An 18,395-nucleotide genomic window follows, 5' to 3' on the forward strand; every position below is an offset into this window, starting at 1 on the left:
TCTTTGTTAGCACATGGTATTCACCGCTGGAGCTTTCTCAAGTTGATATACGTGCTACAAATTGTTTACAAAATGCCTTATTGTGCAGCTATAAACTGCACAAATCGCCTCAAAAAGGGCTGAGGGAAAACTTTTTCAGGGATGGTCGAGCATTTTCAGGGGTTGTCGAACATTATCAGGGGTTGTCAGGCATTGTATAGTATAGCTACTTTCAGGCATTGTCGATAATTTCAAGGCATTGTCTAGGATTTCAAGGCATTGTCGATCATTATCAGTGGTTGGCAGGCTTATCAGGCATTATAGAACATTTTCAGGCATTGTCGAACATTTTCAGGGGTTGTCGAGCATTTTCAGGGGTTGTCTAGCATTGCAGAGTAGCTACTTTCAGGCATTGTCTAGGATTTCCAGGCATTGTCGATCATTATCAGTGGTTGACAGGTTTGTTAGGCATTATAGAACATTTTCAGGCATTGTCGAACATTTTCAGGGGTTGTCGAGCATTTTCAGGGGTTGTCAGGCATTGTAGAGTAGCTACTTTCAGGGATTGTTGGGAATTTCCAGGCATTGTCCAGGATTTCCAGGCATTTTCGATCATTATCAGTGGTTGACAGGTTTGGTACCGTAGTCATTATGGAACATTTTCAGGCATTGTCGAGCATTTTCAGGGATTGTCGAGCATTTTCAGGGGTTGTCAGGCATTGTAGAGTAGCTACTTTCAGGCATTGTCGATAATTTCCAGGCATTGTCTAGGATTTCCAGGCATTGTCGATCATTATCAGTGGTTGGCAGGCTTATCAGACATTAATGGAACATTTTCAGGCATTGTCGAACATTTTCAGGGGATGTCGAGCATTTTCAGGGGTTGTCAGGCATTGTAGAGTAGCTACTTTCAGGCATTGTCTAGGATTTCAAGGCATTGTCGATCATTATCAGTGGTTGACGGGGTTTGTTAGGCATTATAGAACATTTTCAGGCATTGTCGAACATTTTCAGGGGATGTTGAGCATTTTCAGGGGTTGTCAGGCATTGTAGAGTAGCTACTTTCAGGCATTGTCTAGGATTTCCAGGCATTGTCGATCATTATCAGTGGTTGACAGGTTTGTTAGGCATTATAAAACATTTTCAGGCATTGTCGAACATTTTCAGGGGTTGCTGAGCATTTTCAGGGGTTGTCAGGCATTGTAGAGTAGCTACTTTCAGGCATTGTTGGGAATTTCCAGGCATTGTCAATCATTATGAATGGTTGACAGGCTTGTTGTTAGGCATTGTCAGAAATTTTCAAGCATTGTCGAACATTTTTAGGTGTCAGGTGTTCTCAGACATTGTAAAGTACCTTAGATTCTTTCTGGCAGGCATTGTCGGCAGTGGCGTAGCTAGGGAATGTGCCGCCCGGGGCGGATTCAGGTTTTGCCGCCCCTTCAAGAAAAAGCATGCAAAACCAGCCCGGATTTAAGGGGGCAGAGGGTGCAGGTACCCTGGACCTCCCGAATTTTAAAGGGCCCCCAATACGTGAAAAAAGTGTGATTTTGTGTTATTTTTTTTTTCTTTTAGATTTGTAATTTTTGAAAAATGCTGTGCAATGGTGGATTAATGCTACTGTAGACGTCGAGGGGGTGTTTCGCGCCGTAGGCACAAAAAAATTTTTTGCACGGGGGCTCCTGATTTAAAAGTGCCCCGGGCCCTCCATCAGCTAAATCCGGCCCTGTGTGAAAATGAAATGCGTTTTTTTATCAGATTATAATCAAAATCAAAAATCGTCGTCTGAAAGTGCCGCCACCAAACGTGCCGCCGGGGCGGTCTGCCCCCCCCTGAAAATGTTCGACCATCCCTGAAAATGTTCGACAATGCCTGAAAATGTTCTATAATGACTAAAAAATCTGTCAACCACTGATAATGATCGACAATGCCTGGAAATTCCCAACAATGCCTGAACGTAGCTACTCTACAATGCCTGACAACCCCTGAAAATGCTCGACAACTCCTGCAAATGTTCGACAATGCCTGATAATGTTCTATAATGCCTAACAAACCCGTCAACCACTGATAATGATCGACAATGCCTGGAAATTCCCAACAATGCCTGAAAGTAGCTATTCTACAATGCCTGACAACCCCTGAAAATGCTCGACAACTCCTGAAAATGTTCGACAATGCCTGATAATGTTCTATAATGCCTAACAAACCCGTCAACCACTGATAATGATCGACAATGCCTGGAAATCCTGGACAATGCCTGAAAGTAGCTACTCTACAATGCCTGACAACCCCTGAAAATGCTCGACAACCCCTGAAAATGTTCGACAATGCCTGATAATGTTCCATAATGCCTAACAAACCCGTCAACCACTGATAATGATCGACAATGCCTGGAAATTCCCAACAATTCCTGAAAGTAGTTAGACTACTCTACAATACCTGACAACCCCTGAAAATGCTTGACAACCCCTGAAAATGCTCCACAACCCCCCAAAAAGCTGACAATGCCCGACAATGCCTACAATGCCTGACAATGGGTATTTAGAGGTACCGGTTGAATAGGCTTTCACAATTGGTTGTGCTAACAAAGATGGCGGCCGGCGCACTCGAGTGGTGCCATCGCGGTGTGTGGAGCGTGAATGGGAATGAGCCTTCTATATCTATTCTATTTCTGTGGTCTACATTCTAATACAAAAACGATTTCAAATCTTCATCTTCTACAGTGTTTCCACTCGAATCTTTAGCATTGGCATAAATATTGTCAGCTAAACACTGTCTAAAAAATCGTAATAAGACTTTTCCATCTCAATTTCCGAAAGACATTTATTTAAATAGCTAGTTTGATAGTATGTGCCAACTGCTTCCAAAAAGAGCCAAATATTGAAAACTAAGGGCCAAGGGGCCAAACAATTTTTTTGGGGGCCAACTACCTCTAAAAAGGGCCAATCTGGCAAGCCTGTGTTTGTACAATACAAAATAACAGTTACAAAACATAAATAATATAATACAACTCACAACATCTTCACCAAAAATCATCACATAGTTTACTGGAGGTCTACGATTTCTTTGTGGTCTTGCATCAGGGATAGACCTATCAGCATTGGGATTGGGTAATACATTGTTACAAGGAGGTAGGCTACATAATTACTGTAGTTGGCGCTTGAATTGAAATACGATGCATTTGATTCATTATCACCACTTTGGCTTTGGTTTTCACTGCGATCAATACGAATATGAACATGGTTTCGTTTGTGTGTGACACCATTCATAGATTTAACGATGTAAGTGCGTGACGATAGTATTCTCACATTGTACCACCAGAGATGTACGTATACGCCGCATACTTGCAGCGTAGACTTTTTGTTTACGCTAACGCGTGCGGCCACATTTTTTTGGATAGATTGCGCTTGAGGCTACGCCGTAAAGTTTTCGCGGTTTTTTAAGCGCATAGCGTCAACGCATACTTTTTAATGTATTTTTTTCGCTACAACACGCCAATACCTTCCAGCGCTGCAGTTGAAAGAATGTTTTCAATGGGCTAAGACATATTGGAACCAAAACACAGCAAAATGTCAGATGAACACTTTCAGATGCTTGTGTTTCTTTGTGGAAATTCAAAATAAAACTTGTTTGTTTCGAGTGGTTTATACCGTGTGAATATTGGCACCTAGCAAACAAAATGAGTTTACGCTAGTGTATGCGCTGACGCTGACCCCGCCAACTTTTTTTACAAGTTGCGTTGACGCATACGGCGTATAGTTTTTCGAACGTTTGCATTTACGCTGACGGCGTCAATATTTTTTGTATGCGCGTACATCACTGTGTACCACTGTGCCTTTCTTTCTTTTCTGGGTTTTAATAAAATAATTTTTGGTCCGGGTTTTTGGTTAACAAACAATGCAGGCAAACGTTTGGCAGTTTTGTCATAGTATTTCTTAATGCTATTTTTCCAACCAACAACTTGCCAAACAAGAACAACATCAACAAGAACAAGAAAAGCGCAGAACAACTACGAGAAATACGAGCCCAAACTGTGAGGTCACAGACAACAAGACAATAACTATTATTACAATACAACAGCAGGTCTCTTTACCTAAGTTTATAACCTTCGATGTCACCACTGAACTGTGGGCAGACTATTGGAAGAGGTTTAACACCTTTGTAGCGGCACATTCAGTCCCACAAGACAAAATGCCGCAGGTTTTCCTCACCAGCAATCAATCACCCACCAGTGCCGGTCTTTGGGGTGTGCAAACCGTGCGATCGCACAGGGCCCATAAATTAGGGGCCGCAATTTAGTCAGAAAATGCAGTAATTTTTATCATATCCAATGGAAAAATTCAATTCGATTCACAAGCAAGTAACCTACCGGTAGGCCTATCCTTGAAGTCAGTTGTGGCTTTAAGGATACCGGTACTTGCTTGTACAGGCAAGTGCTGAGATTGTCACGTCGGGCCACCTTTACAAGGTGGCCCGACGCGACAAAATCTTATCCTTTTGCTATGCCACCGGACAGCACCGTTTTACAGTAATATTCATATCCAAATTTTTGTTGAACATGCTTTCAAAATGCACCAAATTCAAAATAATTTTTCAAAAATTTCTGGGGGTGGCTCCCCAGACTCCCCGCCGCTAGGTGTCGCCTTCCGCGAACGCGACGTCAGGCTTCGTCCGCCGGCCGTCAAAACCCCTTTCAAAATACCTAGCTACGCTACTGAATTGGATCATTGCCAAAGCATATTCCGCACAGGGCCCGAAATAGCCTACCCTAAGACCGGCACTGCACACACAATCTACAAAATGTTAACAAATTTGGCTGCGCAGGCAACAAACCCCAAGGAAGTCAAGGATTCACCATAACGGAAATTACAGATTACATGGCTCAACAATTCGACCCAAAACGCTTCATCGTGAGAGAGCAATTCCGTTTTTGGAGCGAGATGAAGCGCAAGCCCGGTGAAACGGCTCAAGAACTAGCCGTCCGCATACGCCAAGCAGCTGCCATCTGTGACTTCTCGTCCATTTCTAATCCATTAGAGTAGACAAACCTTCACGTACTCGGTTTTTTTATTCAATAGCGCCCGGGCTTCGCCCGTCCGCAGCACCACCATTTCTACACCTCACCAGCCGCCACTGCTAATCTGTCCAAATTGCGAGAAAAGCAGGCAAAAACTGTTGATCATTTAATTTTAAACTGTCTGCCACTACCCGAGGTTTTCAACACAGTTTACCAAAGTGGAAATACATTTAAAAACTGGCTAAAAGACAACGAGCTTCAAGTGTGAAAATGCCAAACGAAGCTACTCTAGGTTTAATACGATTGCCTCCTGAAATAAAACATCAGTTTCTCCCACAAGTAGCCTAGTGTGAGAAAGAACTAAAATAATTTTGACTAACGAAGTTGCCTTGAGTGACTTTACATTGATCTAATAAGTTAGAAATTTGAAACTTACTCCTTAGCCAATATCTAGAATTCTTATCAAAACACATCGCGCAATATGATCCATAATGCATCGACTTTATTGAACGAATGCCTCAGTGCAATGAATTATTCGCATTTATTTGCGCGAAACTTCCAACTCCGCGGCATTCATTTGATATATAAAAATGCAACTTTGAAAACTGGCAGAAGTTAAATTTCTTTTTGACTAAATTAAAACTTTGGACGACCAACCACTGTGGATCAACTTAAAGCTGCACCTCTGACCAACTGACGGCGCTGCGGCAAACGCAACTTGACTTAGAAGAATCGTGGATATGTTCTGTTTTTGTCTCAAGACTTTTGTTCGCTCCTGCAACTGTGGGTAGTCTGATTGATGCACGAACACGTTTATTTCTAATAAATAAAAACACCACTGTAAAAGCGACGTTTGCACTCCACACTGTCAAAGGAACTATTTAAGAGAAAGTGCGCGCAAGTAAGCGATGTGTAGCAATTTCTTCAACATTAAGCCATCCAAATAATGATTTGCAACAAATCTATGTACAATTATAAATTAAATCGGGGTATTTAAAGATTTTATGCCACCCACTAACTTTCGAAAATCCCGATTTCCAATATCTTCGTAGCATAAGTTGTAGCGGATGAATTTCGCAACTTACGTTAAAAATATCTTTAACTAAGTAAAAACATTAATTTAAGAGTTAAAGTGACTGAACATGCAGACAACAGATATGACAACATCGATTGAGGGCAACGGTTCCAGTTGCACACCTATCCAGCAAATCAGTTTCTTTTGCGTACATTGATCTTACATCTGCACATGCTGAATCAACGCAACAAAAATTTGCTAGTGAGACTCGCACTCTCTTCAGTATCCAACAAAGAAAAGTTTCGAATAATTTGGCAGGGTTCGGTATGTTGGAATATTTCCAGAAGTTTAAGGGCAAAAAAACAAGATTTGAAAATTAATTTGCATTCCTGGATAAGATTTTTTTTCACATAGACCTACCAACCTTAAATGGCCCATAATGTGAAACATTGCTTAGCTGGAATATTAAAGATGCTCAGAACAAAGTTCACATCTTTTTATTATTTTGACATTTTTGTTGTTATCTTTTTACAGCAATCTCCGCCAATAGTTGCAATGTTCCATTGTTTTTAACGTTTTCAGCGCTCATTAATGTTTTTGCCAAAAACGTTGATTTTTATTTCAGAAAACAATAGAGTATCCCAAAATAAACGTGTTGGGTTTCATTTATTGTGGACACCCTTAGATCTGACTTTAGCCCCAGAACTAGTCAATGTTTGGATTAAAACTCAAGAAAATATACAGATAAAGTAATGGCATTCAAACCGGCAAGCGGTCCTATATTGTAGGCCTGAAGCAGGACCAAAATTAAAGCCTATTGAAGCCCGAAGTGGACATAACGACGACATTTAACAAATGAATCACATTGGCAATACTAGATAATTCACATAGAACTAAACAACGCAAATTAACGAAATTCAGGACCAAAATTTTTCAATTTAAGACCAACCCATAGGCGTAACCAAAAATCCTGGGATGGCTTACAATTAACAAAGGATTTGTCTACTATTCATGACCAATACAAATTAAAACGTAGAAAGCACTAAAAGTGCGTCTTGCTATGCAAGATTATTTATACAAGTGTTTAAAGACATCAATGTACAATGGGCCCATTGTGATAAACTCGACCAGACGTCACTGCCAGACATGACTGAAGCTCAGTTGCTTCTTCGATAACAATGGGCCCCTGAATTCCTTAACACAATCAATGGACTGAGCGATTCAGCCCAAAAAAGCTCCGCCACTGCATGTTCCCTCAGACTTATCGTATGAGTTCAAGCCAGTTAGCAGGCGTTGCACAGTCGCAATACTTTTTGCTGCTGGGTTTTGTTCAAGCAGGTAGACCAATATGATTCAAAATTTATTGAACTTTCAATAGAGCTCAATGGAGTTTGTGTATGTGTATTGTGTAAGCTTCAATCAGCAATGAAAAACAAACACAAAAAGTTTTATTTCTTAAAGCGTAGCCCCGAATTGACACTGAAAGAAAGTTTTTGTTGATCGGTATGTGGCTATCCAAAACAAAATCCATCATTTTTACATTGATTCAGCGTCTGCAGAAAAATGACGGATTTTGCTGTCTGGGCAGATATAGGTAACAAATAAAAAACAAACAAACAATGTAAAAACACACAACGATGTTTATCCTACAAACATACGTCGAGTGTGATGGTAAAACTGCAGTACAGTGTGTCGTGCACACGTACACATAAGACACAGCACACTTATTGAAAAGTTTAACTTCTAATAACTTACACGACATGGGCGATTCTCATATTCCCAACGCTCAAGGGTAAGGTAACACTCAATGCATTAGAAACCATTCCAATGAAACCCCAAGGACATGGAGTTGTTTTGTTCATGAGGCCTTTGAGGAATCGCTGATTTATACGGCCAAGGTCCATCTGGCTGGCACCGTATTCCTTCCCCTCAGCAAGTTTTTAAATTAAATTACCACAGAAGGATTTTTCAAGTGTTGACTTTTACTGTGTAATCACGTGACTTGCATCAATTAAAGTTTTATCTTTTTTCCTTATTCGCTTATAATTGATCACTTGTGATTATCGCCAAACAAGAGACGTCTAAGGGGAAGCGTAAAACATTATTCCCTTCTACCAACTTGATTGGGCGGACACAAATTTAAGCGTGAAGTGATACTACGTAAGATATTTACATCAGGTTAATTGATTAACCCACAGACACATAATGGACAATTTTATGGCGACGACAAAGACAAATACATAATCACTGACGAATAAATAAATGAACTAGAAACGCTTTTCACGTAAAGAATATAAAACAAGTGGTTGCGACTCCATTGAACCACTTAAAAATATAAAAACTGTCCATCACTGGGGCGATACAGATGGCTGTGTGAAATACAATACAAGCATGACAAGGAAAATGTAAATTAGCTAGACTGCGGTACTAGCCTTGGTGACTATTCGCAAAGATTTACTTGAAGTAAACTCAAGCCAATAGTTTCCAATCGTTGTAATTGAAATGGTTTTTTACTTTAACACATATTTAAATAACATAATGCGTTTTACTGGTGCAAATTTAGCTAAACTGTCACACGATGTATAAAGTGACAATCTACTTTTATTCCGACATTTCGTCAATCAGACACGACTGACTTCTTCAGGGAGCTGGACCAGGTAGTGACTACCTATGCCTAGCATGGCAAAACACAGGATGCGACTTTTAGATTGTCACTTTATATACATCGTGTGATAGTCCAGCTAAATTTGCACTAGCAGAACGCATCACGTTATTTAACTAAATGCCTGGTGGACAACTTCATTTCAATATTTAACACACATTTGTTGATTCTACTTTCCAGCCTCATCTCTCTAATAACATGTATTGAATAACGATTGAAAGCAAATCAAACCAGTTGGACCAGTTAAGACCAAATACTGAAAATTGGAATTACAAAGATTTATAACAAAACCAGGCTTGAAACCACCTCAATAAGTCACGACGTGATGGTAGAATCGTATAGTGGGTACATCTCATATGCTGTTATTTTGGTGTTTCCACCAGTGCTTGAAAATGTCGTCACATGTGTGTATTGATCTATATCATGTACAAAATGATGTGTTAGGAAGAAAGAACGATTTCACGGGAATTATTTCTCTATGTTGGGCGCGTAGTTGTTTAATTAAATATTCAATGTCAAAAATTGCTGGTGGTGATTTCGTGAATTGGCAAATACAAGGGTTGTTTCAAATAATTGGATACTCTTCGGAAAAAAACTTGACGCGTCAGAAATAAAGGGCAATATGCTGAAAGAAAACAGTTATTGGAAATAAACTGTATCTGCCGAGGCTAAGGATGGGATCTCAATATTTTGATACAAAAAAAATCTTTGAATTTGAAAAAAAGACCTGTTTCAAAATGTAAAAAGAAAATAACATTATCTTAAATTTTATTTTTCTCCCAAAGGATTTGCTTTAATATTATTATAACGTGGTAATACTATTTTAATTCATACCGCATGGCATTTGCCCAAACATTTGGTTTTGCCTCCCTTAAACTTCTTTTTCAAGTTACGTCGCTGGTTGAATCTCTGGTGGATTATGTTCTCCGTAAGCGGAGTACCATCACAAAGTACTCCTTTCACGAAATTAGCTAGGGGTTGCTCATACATTACATGTCGCGAAACGGGGCAGTGAAGTACCTTCATTAAATATAACACTAACCTAGGTATATCACACCGAAGAAGCGAAATATGATGAGACGTAATTCTTGTAAGATAGGAAGAGCGGTGCATCTCAATATATGAGGGATCATCCATCTGCTCACTACTGTGTAGAGATGCACAAAACATATTCTCTCATTATATTAATCAAAAAGTTTCAAAGTACAATTAAAAACATCAAATATCAATAAATTACTAAAACCTACTGAAACGTAATAGAATGGATTGTTTTGTTTTTGCAACACTCCATTTGTGGAGATGGAAGAATATCGCATTCAGAAAAATTAGCCATTTTTGCATTGCTCCAACGACTGCAGACGTTGAACCAATGTAAAAATGACGGAATTTACTGTCTGGGATCGCATTTAGGACGTGTAAGTGCTGGCAAACTAATAGTACCGTAGATCTCATTGTGTCAATGCACGCAGCAGTTTTCTCCGTAGTTTCAAGTTTGAGAATTCTATGCTGTACATCTCCACAGTTTAGTACGTCAGAGTGTCGTCACGTTGTCATGGTGAGATTAAGTAAAGGTTCTAATGTGGTTGCCATAGTTATGTTTGTCACTTCTGCCATGGTGGCGTTGCATAGCTCCGAGTGGAGCCACTCTGGGCAGGGATTGAACACGTGGAAAGAGACTCCTCCGAAGACATGCACGGAGAAGAGAGCCATGAAGATGCCAACGACGTTCATTAAAGATCCCGCTTTTATCTGGAAGAAAAAAGATAGTTTTTGCAATTGTTGACCACTTTAAAGAGGTCAGTTATATCTGAACCTTTATTTTAAACTCTCCACTCGTCAACCCTGATGCACAACAATATCAACATTCTAGTAAGGTAACGGAATTCTATTTTCCACATTTAGCTTTTCTTCGTTGATGATAGCCAGCCTGCTAATTGTATGTTTTTATGTAGTGCTGTATCCATCCCTTGTATGTAACACATAAATTATAAAGAGTTTTTTCAGTGCAGTTAGACAACAAAATGATATGATCAGCTATTTGAGATGGTAATTATAATGTGTTTTACTGTATATAGCGCTGTATCCATTCCAGATATGCGTTGCTGCTCCTCAGCGCTTTACAAAGCAGACAGTGTCAGTGCAGTTGTATAGAGGTGCAACCGAGTAAAATCAGTACTTTTTGCATTAATTTATCCTTTGCAGAGGTTAATTCAGCGTAAAAACAGCCAATTTTCTTGGTGGCTATACTCACCATGTCCATCATCTTGAGATGGCCGTACGAGTAGGCGATTGCATTTGGAGGAGTGGAGACAGGGAGCATGAACGCGTAAGAGGTGATCACGGTGGATGGAAGCATCAGATAGAGGGGATTCACTCTAAGAACCTCAGCCTGAGAGAAGGATGAAGAGTTACATTGAATTTTAAAATTTAAAAAATTGTTTCTACTGCGCACGAATATCTATCAGAAATAATAAGTGAGATCATTGGTTTGGTTTGGTTTTGAATCTTTATCCTCGGACTGACAAAGCCTTGGTAGGTTATTCCTGGTACTTGTTTGCATACTTGTAGAGGCTCTTGACGCAGGGCAGGTTACCGAGATTGGCAGAGTGAAGTTTTTCCGATTGTTGAAGTGTTGTTGCCGAGAAATTATTCCATTCACTAGGTGCCGCTGAATGGAGAGCAGTCCTGAAATGCGTTGCTCAAACGCACACCCCGAGAGTCGAACCAGCGCCGCGTGATCTTGAACCCGGCGCGTAACCACTGAGCTAATGGGACGGACATCATTGTAGCCTTCAGTTCCTTCCTTTTGTAGAGGTTGGAGGCAATGAAACGCCAAGTTTTTCTGTTATTAATTGCACGGTGAAAATATTGCGACCAATATCAATGTCACAGATGTTGGGGGGAAATCCGGATATTTTTAGAACCATCACTTTTATCACCAAACAACAAGTCGGGGTTGAACGTGGTAACCTTTTACTATCACACGAAACTATTTTCAATGCTTAACCCTGGGGTGTTGTTCAGTTTTATAGCCTACGTTTGCAGTGAAATACAAAGTGCATTAATACGCAAGCTTTACTACTTTTAACTCGAAAATAGTGCTGAGGACAGATAAAATTGAACTGCCTTCTTCACTGTAGCTCTGTATTAATAAAGTAAAGTACTATGGTTCAGAAAAACTCACCAGTTCCGCTAGAATTGGAAGGAAGACAGTGGCGGTGGCTGTGTTGCTTGTGCACTGGGTGAGAGCACATATTACAACACAGCATATGAAGTTGGCCCAAAACGGAGTTAGATTGTTCAGAGGCGTCATCTGTGATCCGATCCACTTTGATAAACCAGATTCCTAGATAAAATATAAGATACGAACAACTGGACTTATAAGCATAAGTTTCAAATTAGCACTTTTGTTATCTACATGCACCGCATTAGGACACGAAAGTACATCACAACATAATCAAATGGTTCTCTTGTTTTCCTGGCCAGGCAGATTGTTTGTTTTATGGTGTTTTAATCTTGAATTGTTGTACCTATTAACTTGACGTAGAAACAACCTTCAAATGAACGTTCAAGATAACTTCAACTGCAAACGCTTACCTTAGAGCCAAGAGCCATAGCAAACCCCCCTCCGAGCAGGAGAATAACATTCCAGGCCATCTTTTGCTGGACCACCCTCCAAGACAAGAGGGCAGGAACTGGACCAGGTTCGCTGGCGTCTGAATAAACAACATTGTTTAAGCACACATCCTACTCAATCTTCAACAGAATTGGAAAGTCTTTAAATATGATTCGCACCACCAACTTGTTGTTGGACTAGTGAGGTTTGTTTGACCGACAATCTAAAGGTCGCTGCTTTGTATTCCATTGAGAGCACGCTTGTGCACAGTAGCATCCAGGGTATATTTTTAGGCCCCGGCCCGGGATGCTTTTAGGGGCCCGTAACCTTTTGAAAGGGTCCGCCCGAGAACTACCTCGTATTACTAGATACACGTTTTTCCTAATCGTGTCTTGATTTTGAGCCCAAAGATCTAATTGGCATCAGACCCTCGTGATCTTCTCAACGACCTGCTGTGTATCTTGGCAAGAAACTTAATGGCATTTGACAATAAAAGCAACTGAGACTGTTGGTCTCGTTGCTTCCTATCATCTGTGAGTTGCTTCTGACATTAGCTTATACAAATGTGATATATATATAAATTTTGTGTTGGAAGTTGTCATAATGAACGCGAAACAGCGAGATCATTATTACAGTATACAGCAAGACAAACGAATTTCGCAACACCCCTTCCAGTTTTTTGGTTTCGCGCGACGATAAACAGATTAGAACGAATAACACGTCACCTCAGATGTTTTCGTAAACTTTAAATTTTAATTTATTTAATTTTAATTTAGCCAAAAACGTGACGTTGCTTTTGCAACCAGAGTGTTTTTTTGTACGGAGATTAAATAAACTCATCTCTCATTACCCACAAAAGTTTCCAGCGACCACAGGAATGTACTCGACATGGACAAAGCCGATAAGCTTCAAGTAGCCTACAAGAGTACCTTGCAAAGATTGGTTTTCGTGCTGATGATCACAGCGCGAGCTATACCAGACGTGATGTGTTTATGAATGTTATTGTTTACAAACAAACGCAAGGATACCGACACGACGCGGTATTCGCGTCTGTTCGAAAGGCTACGTGCAGTAAAGCAACAATTGCCGACTTTCAAACTGTTGAAATTAATTCGAATTTGCGGCTGTGACTAATCACTAAACCATCAGCAACTTACAACGTAATAAACACACTGCTGAGACTTTATCGGAAGACATGCAAGGCAATGCATTATTAGGAATAGATAACCGAGTAACTTATATCAAGTTTGTCAAGCTTATAACTTAGTTAGGCCTACTACGTAACACGTAGTAGGCTACTCAGTGGCGGATTCAGAACGTAATTTATGGGTGGGCCTAGTAAATATCTTGATGGGCCTTCACCAATAATGCCACGGCGGGCCAGCATACAAAATTTAGTGTTACCGAATATCTCTTACAAATGCTGTGAAATAGTATTGCCACAGACATTCAGACAATTCAGTGCCACTTGGTTGTTCTAGTGTTAAACATTAATATGTGTTTTTTTTTCATAAATCTGATTTTGGGTGGGCCCACTGCCAATCTGGGTGGGTCTGTACCAACCAGGCCCACCTGGTAGATCCGCCCCTGGTAGTACTACTTTTTTGTTACGTGTTTCGTTCCTTCTACTTTTTTCTACACCTGTATTATGTTTAGCATAACCATGGCCATGGCATAACATATATTGTTTTGTTGTGATGGTCAGACATAAAAACAAACTGAACTGAATAATTTGAGAAACTAATAACATGGCAGAGTGCGACTCCAAGACAATAATCAAAGTTGCTTTATTGCGTCATCAATGCCGTACGTGATGACGAAAGATTAAGATAAACTTTGAATGAATGAAACTTCTAAATCTTTCGTTATCTGGTAAAGCAAAGTGAAAAGCAATCTTTGTGTCCACTCACGCATATTAGCGAAGATGTCCATGGGACATAAGACGCGTGATCATTCAGAAGTGCAGGGCAGACAAAGACGTTTGAAATAGTGAAAAGCCGCTGTGATGCGTGAAAGCGCCATCTGATTGAGACGTAAATATTTGATTACAATGCTCTATCAATCGGAATAAACAGCGTTTAACAAAGCTAACGTTTCACTAAGCCTCTTCACTTACCTCCTCTTGCTCTGCAACAGAAAAAGTTTGGTCTTTTGGATGGAAAGACGAACAGGATGAAGGCGATCATCATGGCTACACTTGCATCCGAAACATATCTACAAAAGCAAGACAAATTAGTTCGTCCGCGGTAAATAGCTGACTCATCGGCAGGATCAGGTGTTCAATGAGAAGATGTAGATGATGAAATTTTAACCACGAAAACCTCATGTACAGTATAGAGAAAGATCTCTGATGCTCATTTAAATCTGTCAGCTGCATACCAGAGTGGTGAAAGCCCTGTGACAGCACTTGAAAAGACGCCGGCTCGATACCGCTCAAGAGCGTGCGACTGTGTCTTTTGGGACACACTTGAAAGCATGTTTAAAGGTGAACACGTGGACGAGGCCTGAAGGTGAGCATGCAGATTGGCTTCTTTACTTTAATGTTCACTTAATCTAAATCTTCAACCACGGGCATAAGTTTGGATACAAGACATTTTAAACCTGTCAGAAATTTCAAACATAATAAGTCAGGTTCGGAAAAGTTTCTTTTACTGTAGGATGCTGTAGATGTAAGAACGAACTGTGTTTTTTTGCATGTTTCAAATTGTAGTCAGTCAGTTACGTTATTCATATCATGCAGAAAAACATACTTTTTCCGGAAAATGGAAAGAGAGCTCCATCCAGGCATGAATCCTGGATCTCTTGTCAACCAAAGAATCGCCAACAAGATGAAAAGGAAAAGAACAGCTTTCTCGGCAAAGCTGAAAACAAGTATTATTGAAAAAATGATTCTCGTTGTCACCAAAAAAGCAATTCGATACCAACAATCCAGCACCCCATATAAACTGGTGACAGTGCTGCTTTTCTACCTCATATCTCCTAGTTCTTTGTATTGTCGCTTTATAATCGCTTCGGTTTGTTCTTCTTCAATGGAGACAACGGTTCTCTTTCTCAAGCAGGGAACCATTTCCTTCCAACTAACATAAACCAAAATTATTGTTAGAAATGTTAAACGACCTTCATACACACAATAAAGATATTAAATTACCAATTGTGACACATTATACTCCATTATCGTATTGTGTATCGTGAGGTCACATCGCCTTTCCCGAACAAAGAACCGATGGTGGCCAGAATTTCCAATGCACAATTTTAAAATATGTGGTAGAATTTGTGAACAAAACAAAAAGTTCAGGAGACAAAGTATTTTTTTAAATGCATTTCCACAAGTTTGTTTGATAGATACTTCATATAAAATCCGACAGTTAATGACAAATGACAGCAAAGCAAATGATATATAATCTAGACACCACATTTTGTCTCAATATGTTGTTGAATCAATGTACAAATGACGGCTTTTGCTGTCTGGGAACTCAAGATAAAACTTGCTTACTTGATATCCAAGAACAAGTATTGCAGCCACAGCCACGACAGCATAAGGAAAATTAACATTCCTGGCAAAGAAAAAAATGCCCAAGACCCAAAATCGACCTCAGGAGCTGTTGGATACGTTCTGTGAAAAGCAAGTTGCTGCTACTAAGGTTGATTCAAATTTAGCAAGAAGTTGATTTATTACTCGGCAGTTGATTGTAACAAGAATCGACAGCGATAGACACGTGTTTTGCCCATGAGGCTGGGCTCATCAGTATGGAGGCTACACCGGGATGGTTAGCGAAACACAATGCTCGCTGTTGTCTAGTGAGTAGTCAGGTAGTGCTGATGTCAGGAAGACCGCTCCTTCTCAACAGTGCATATCCTTGGCGACAATTAGTTTAGTTGTTTTCTTTCCACAAAGTTAAGGATTCAATTGACTCAGAAAAGCAGCGGTTGAGAATTATGTGGTATGAATTAGTGGTGCGATACTGATGAACCCAGCCTCAGGGGAGAAACACGTGTTTGTCGTTGTCAATTCTTGCTACACTCGACTGCCAAGAAACATATGTTTTTTGGAAAAGTCTTCATAGCTAGTGTGGTGTGGAGGCTACACCGGTATGGTTAGCAAAACACAATGATCGCTGTTCTGTAGTGAGTAGTCAGGTAGTGCTGACGCCAGGAAGATCACTCCTTAAAGATCATTTCTCATTAGAATCAATGGGATTTCTTATATAATCGTAATCGATTGCACGCACAAAATTACAAATTTCACTAAAATAATTGCATGAAAACGAAATTTAATTGCGTGATTAGAAAGGCAATAATCGTAATTTTAAGAGATAAAATAAATGGCATTTAAACAGCCTTTAATTAACAATAGACATCAGTTACTTCGTCAAATAGCATGAGAAAATGCACCAATCATCAAGTCATAAAAAGTAGAGAGTAGGCTACCACACTTAACTGGCAACTTTAAGCTTATTAGAGCTTTCGCCACACAAGTGTGGCTTCACCAGTAGGGTGGCTCGTTTTTGAACTTTTTTTTTAAACTCTCTCGGGGTAGTGGGGAAATGGTGCCAATGAGTGAGAAAACAATCATGACAAAATTTGAGATTTGTAAAAAATTGTCTTCAGCCTCCTCATGGGGCCCAAACAGAATTGGGGCCAGAATTCTTGAGGCACTGTGGCTCCAAATGTCTGGCATGGTTGAAAAGGTTCTACTCTGCTTGCCTGACCCTCCAGGCCATACCTAAAATCTGGCGAAAAGCAACTGTAGTGGCAGTACCTAAACCAAACAAGCCAGCTGATGATCCCAAGAGCTATCGCCCAATATCACTACTCTGCGTCCCATACAAGATCCTGGAACGGCTCCTGCTAACTAGACTCGAGCCAGTTGTTGATCCCCAGTTACCAAAAGAACAAGCTGGATTTCGGCACGGACGCTGTACGACTCATCAAGCAGTCAAGCTGACCGAGGATATTGAGGAAAGTTTCGAGAAGGGCAACAAAGCAGGAGTAATCTTGGTAGACCTCACTGCTGCCTATGACACTGTGTGGCACCAAGGGCTAACCCTAAAGCTCCTCCGCATGATCCCAGACAAAAAGGTAGTGCGATTTCTCGCAAATATTCTGGCAAATCGGACCTTTCTGCTTAAGACGAGTGACGGGCAGTGCAGCCGGCCTCGTCGCTTAAAAAACGGTGTTCCGCAAGGATCATGCTTATCACCCCTACTATTTAACATCTACATTAGTGACATGCCAGAGACCAGGTCACGCCAGTACGGCTATGCTGATGATCTGGCACTACTCAATTCTGACAAGTCCTGGCATGTGGTAGAGGAAGCACTTACAGATGACATGGCCCAAATCGCAGACTACCTGAAGCTGTGGATGCTGAAACTGAGCCTGGCAAAGACCACCGTCACACCTTTTCACCTTTGCAACATGGAATCAACGCGCCAATTGTCAGTCTCTCTCAACGGAAACCCACTCCCACACAACCCGTGTCCCACCTACCTAGGAGTGAAGCTCGACCGACAATTAACCTACAAACACCATGCTGAAGCCCTTCATGCTAAGCTATCAGCACGCAACAACTTGCTGAGATGCCTAGCTGGAACATCCTGGGGTGCTAGTACATCCACACTCCGTACAAGTGCTCTTGCACTTGTTTACAGCACCTCCGAATATGCTTCCCCCACTTGGTGCCGCAGCGTACACACTTCCAAAATTGACACTGCCCTCAACACCACCATGAGAATAATCACCGGTTGCCTGCTTCCAACTCCCACTGACTTTCTGCCGGTACTATCAGGCATCGCCCCAGGTAGACTTCGTAGGGAAAACCACGTACATAGCCTGGTCCTACAAGCTATGTCAAGGGATGACCACCTCCTCAACCAGATTGTCCTAAACTCGCACTCCCAAAAGCCCCAGCGCTTGAAATCTCGACGCCCGTTCTCCCGACATGCTGCAGCTATCTGCAAATCGAACTTCCACATTTCCGAAGTTTGGAACCGTGAATGGAGAGAAGTTGCGAGACCAACCCAACTCACAGTCCTTCCCAATACCAACACCCCACCTGGAGCAGAACTACCCCGGAAGGAATGGGTGAAGCTCAATCGCCTGCGGACTG

General features: G+C 40.8%; 1 protein-coding gene across 2 annotated transcripts in view; it reads right to left on the reverse strand.

Annotated features, from left to right (window-relative positions):
• Positions 1 to 5,789: 5,789 nt before the first annotated feature.
• Positions 5,790 to 18,395, reverse strand: part of LOC145784369 (Na(+)/citrate cotransporter-like) — a 45,202-nt gene continuing 32,596 nt past the window's right edge. Inside the window, exons 10-17 of one of the 2 annotated variants that reach the window (XM_082596179.1) lie at positions 15,780 to 15,899; positions 15,256 to 15,363; positions 15,037 to 15,147; positions 14,403 to 14,500; positions 12,268 to 12,386; positions 11,855 to 12,016; positions 10,922 to 11,059; positions 5,790 to 10,419 (exon numbers count right to left, since the gene is read on the reverse strand). In XM_082596179.1, the coding sequence (XP_082452305.1) occupies positions 10,213 to 10,419; positions 10,922 to 11,059; positions 11,855 to 12,016; positions 12,268 to 12,386; positions 14,403 to 14,500; positions 15,037 to 15,147; positions 15,256 to 15,363; positions 15,780 to 15,899 (1,063 nt within the window). In that variant the 3' untranslated portion in view covers positions 5,790 to 10,212. The remainder of the gene's footprint in view (positions 10,420 to 10,921; positions 11,060 to 11,854; positions 12,017 to 12,267; positions 12,387 to 14,402; positions 14,501 to 15,036; positions 15,148 to 15,255; positions 15,364 to 15,779; positions 15,900 to 18,395) is intronic. The other variant, XM_082596187.1, reaches the window with a different exon arrangement.

This window comes from Aplidium turbinatum, chromosome 1, assembly GCF_918807975.1.
Source record: "Aplidium turbinatum chromosome 1, kaAplTurb1.1, whole genome shotgun sequence".
Lineage (NCBI taxonomy): Eukaryota > Metazoa > Chordata > Ascidiacea > Aplousobranchia > Polyclinidae > Aplidium > Aplidium turbinatum.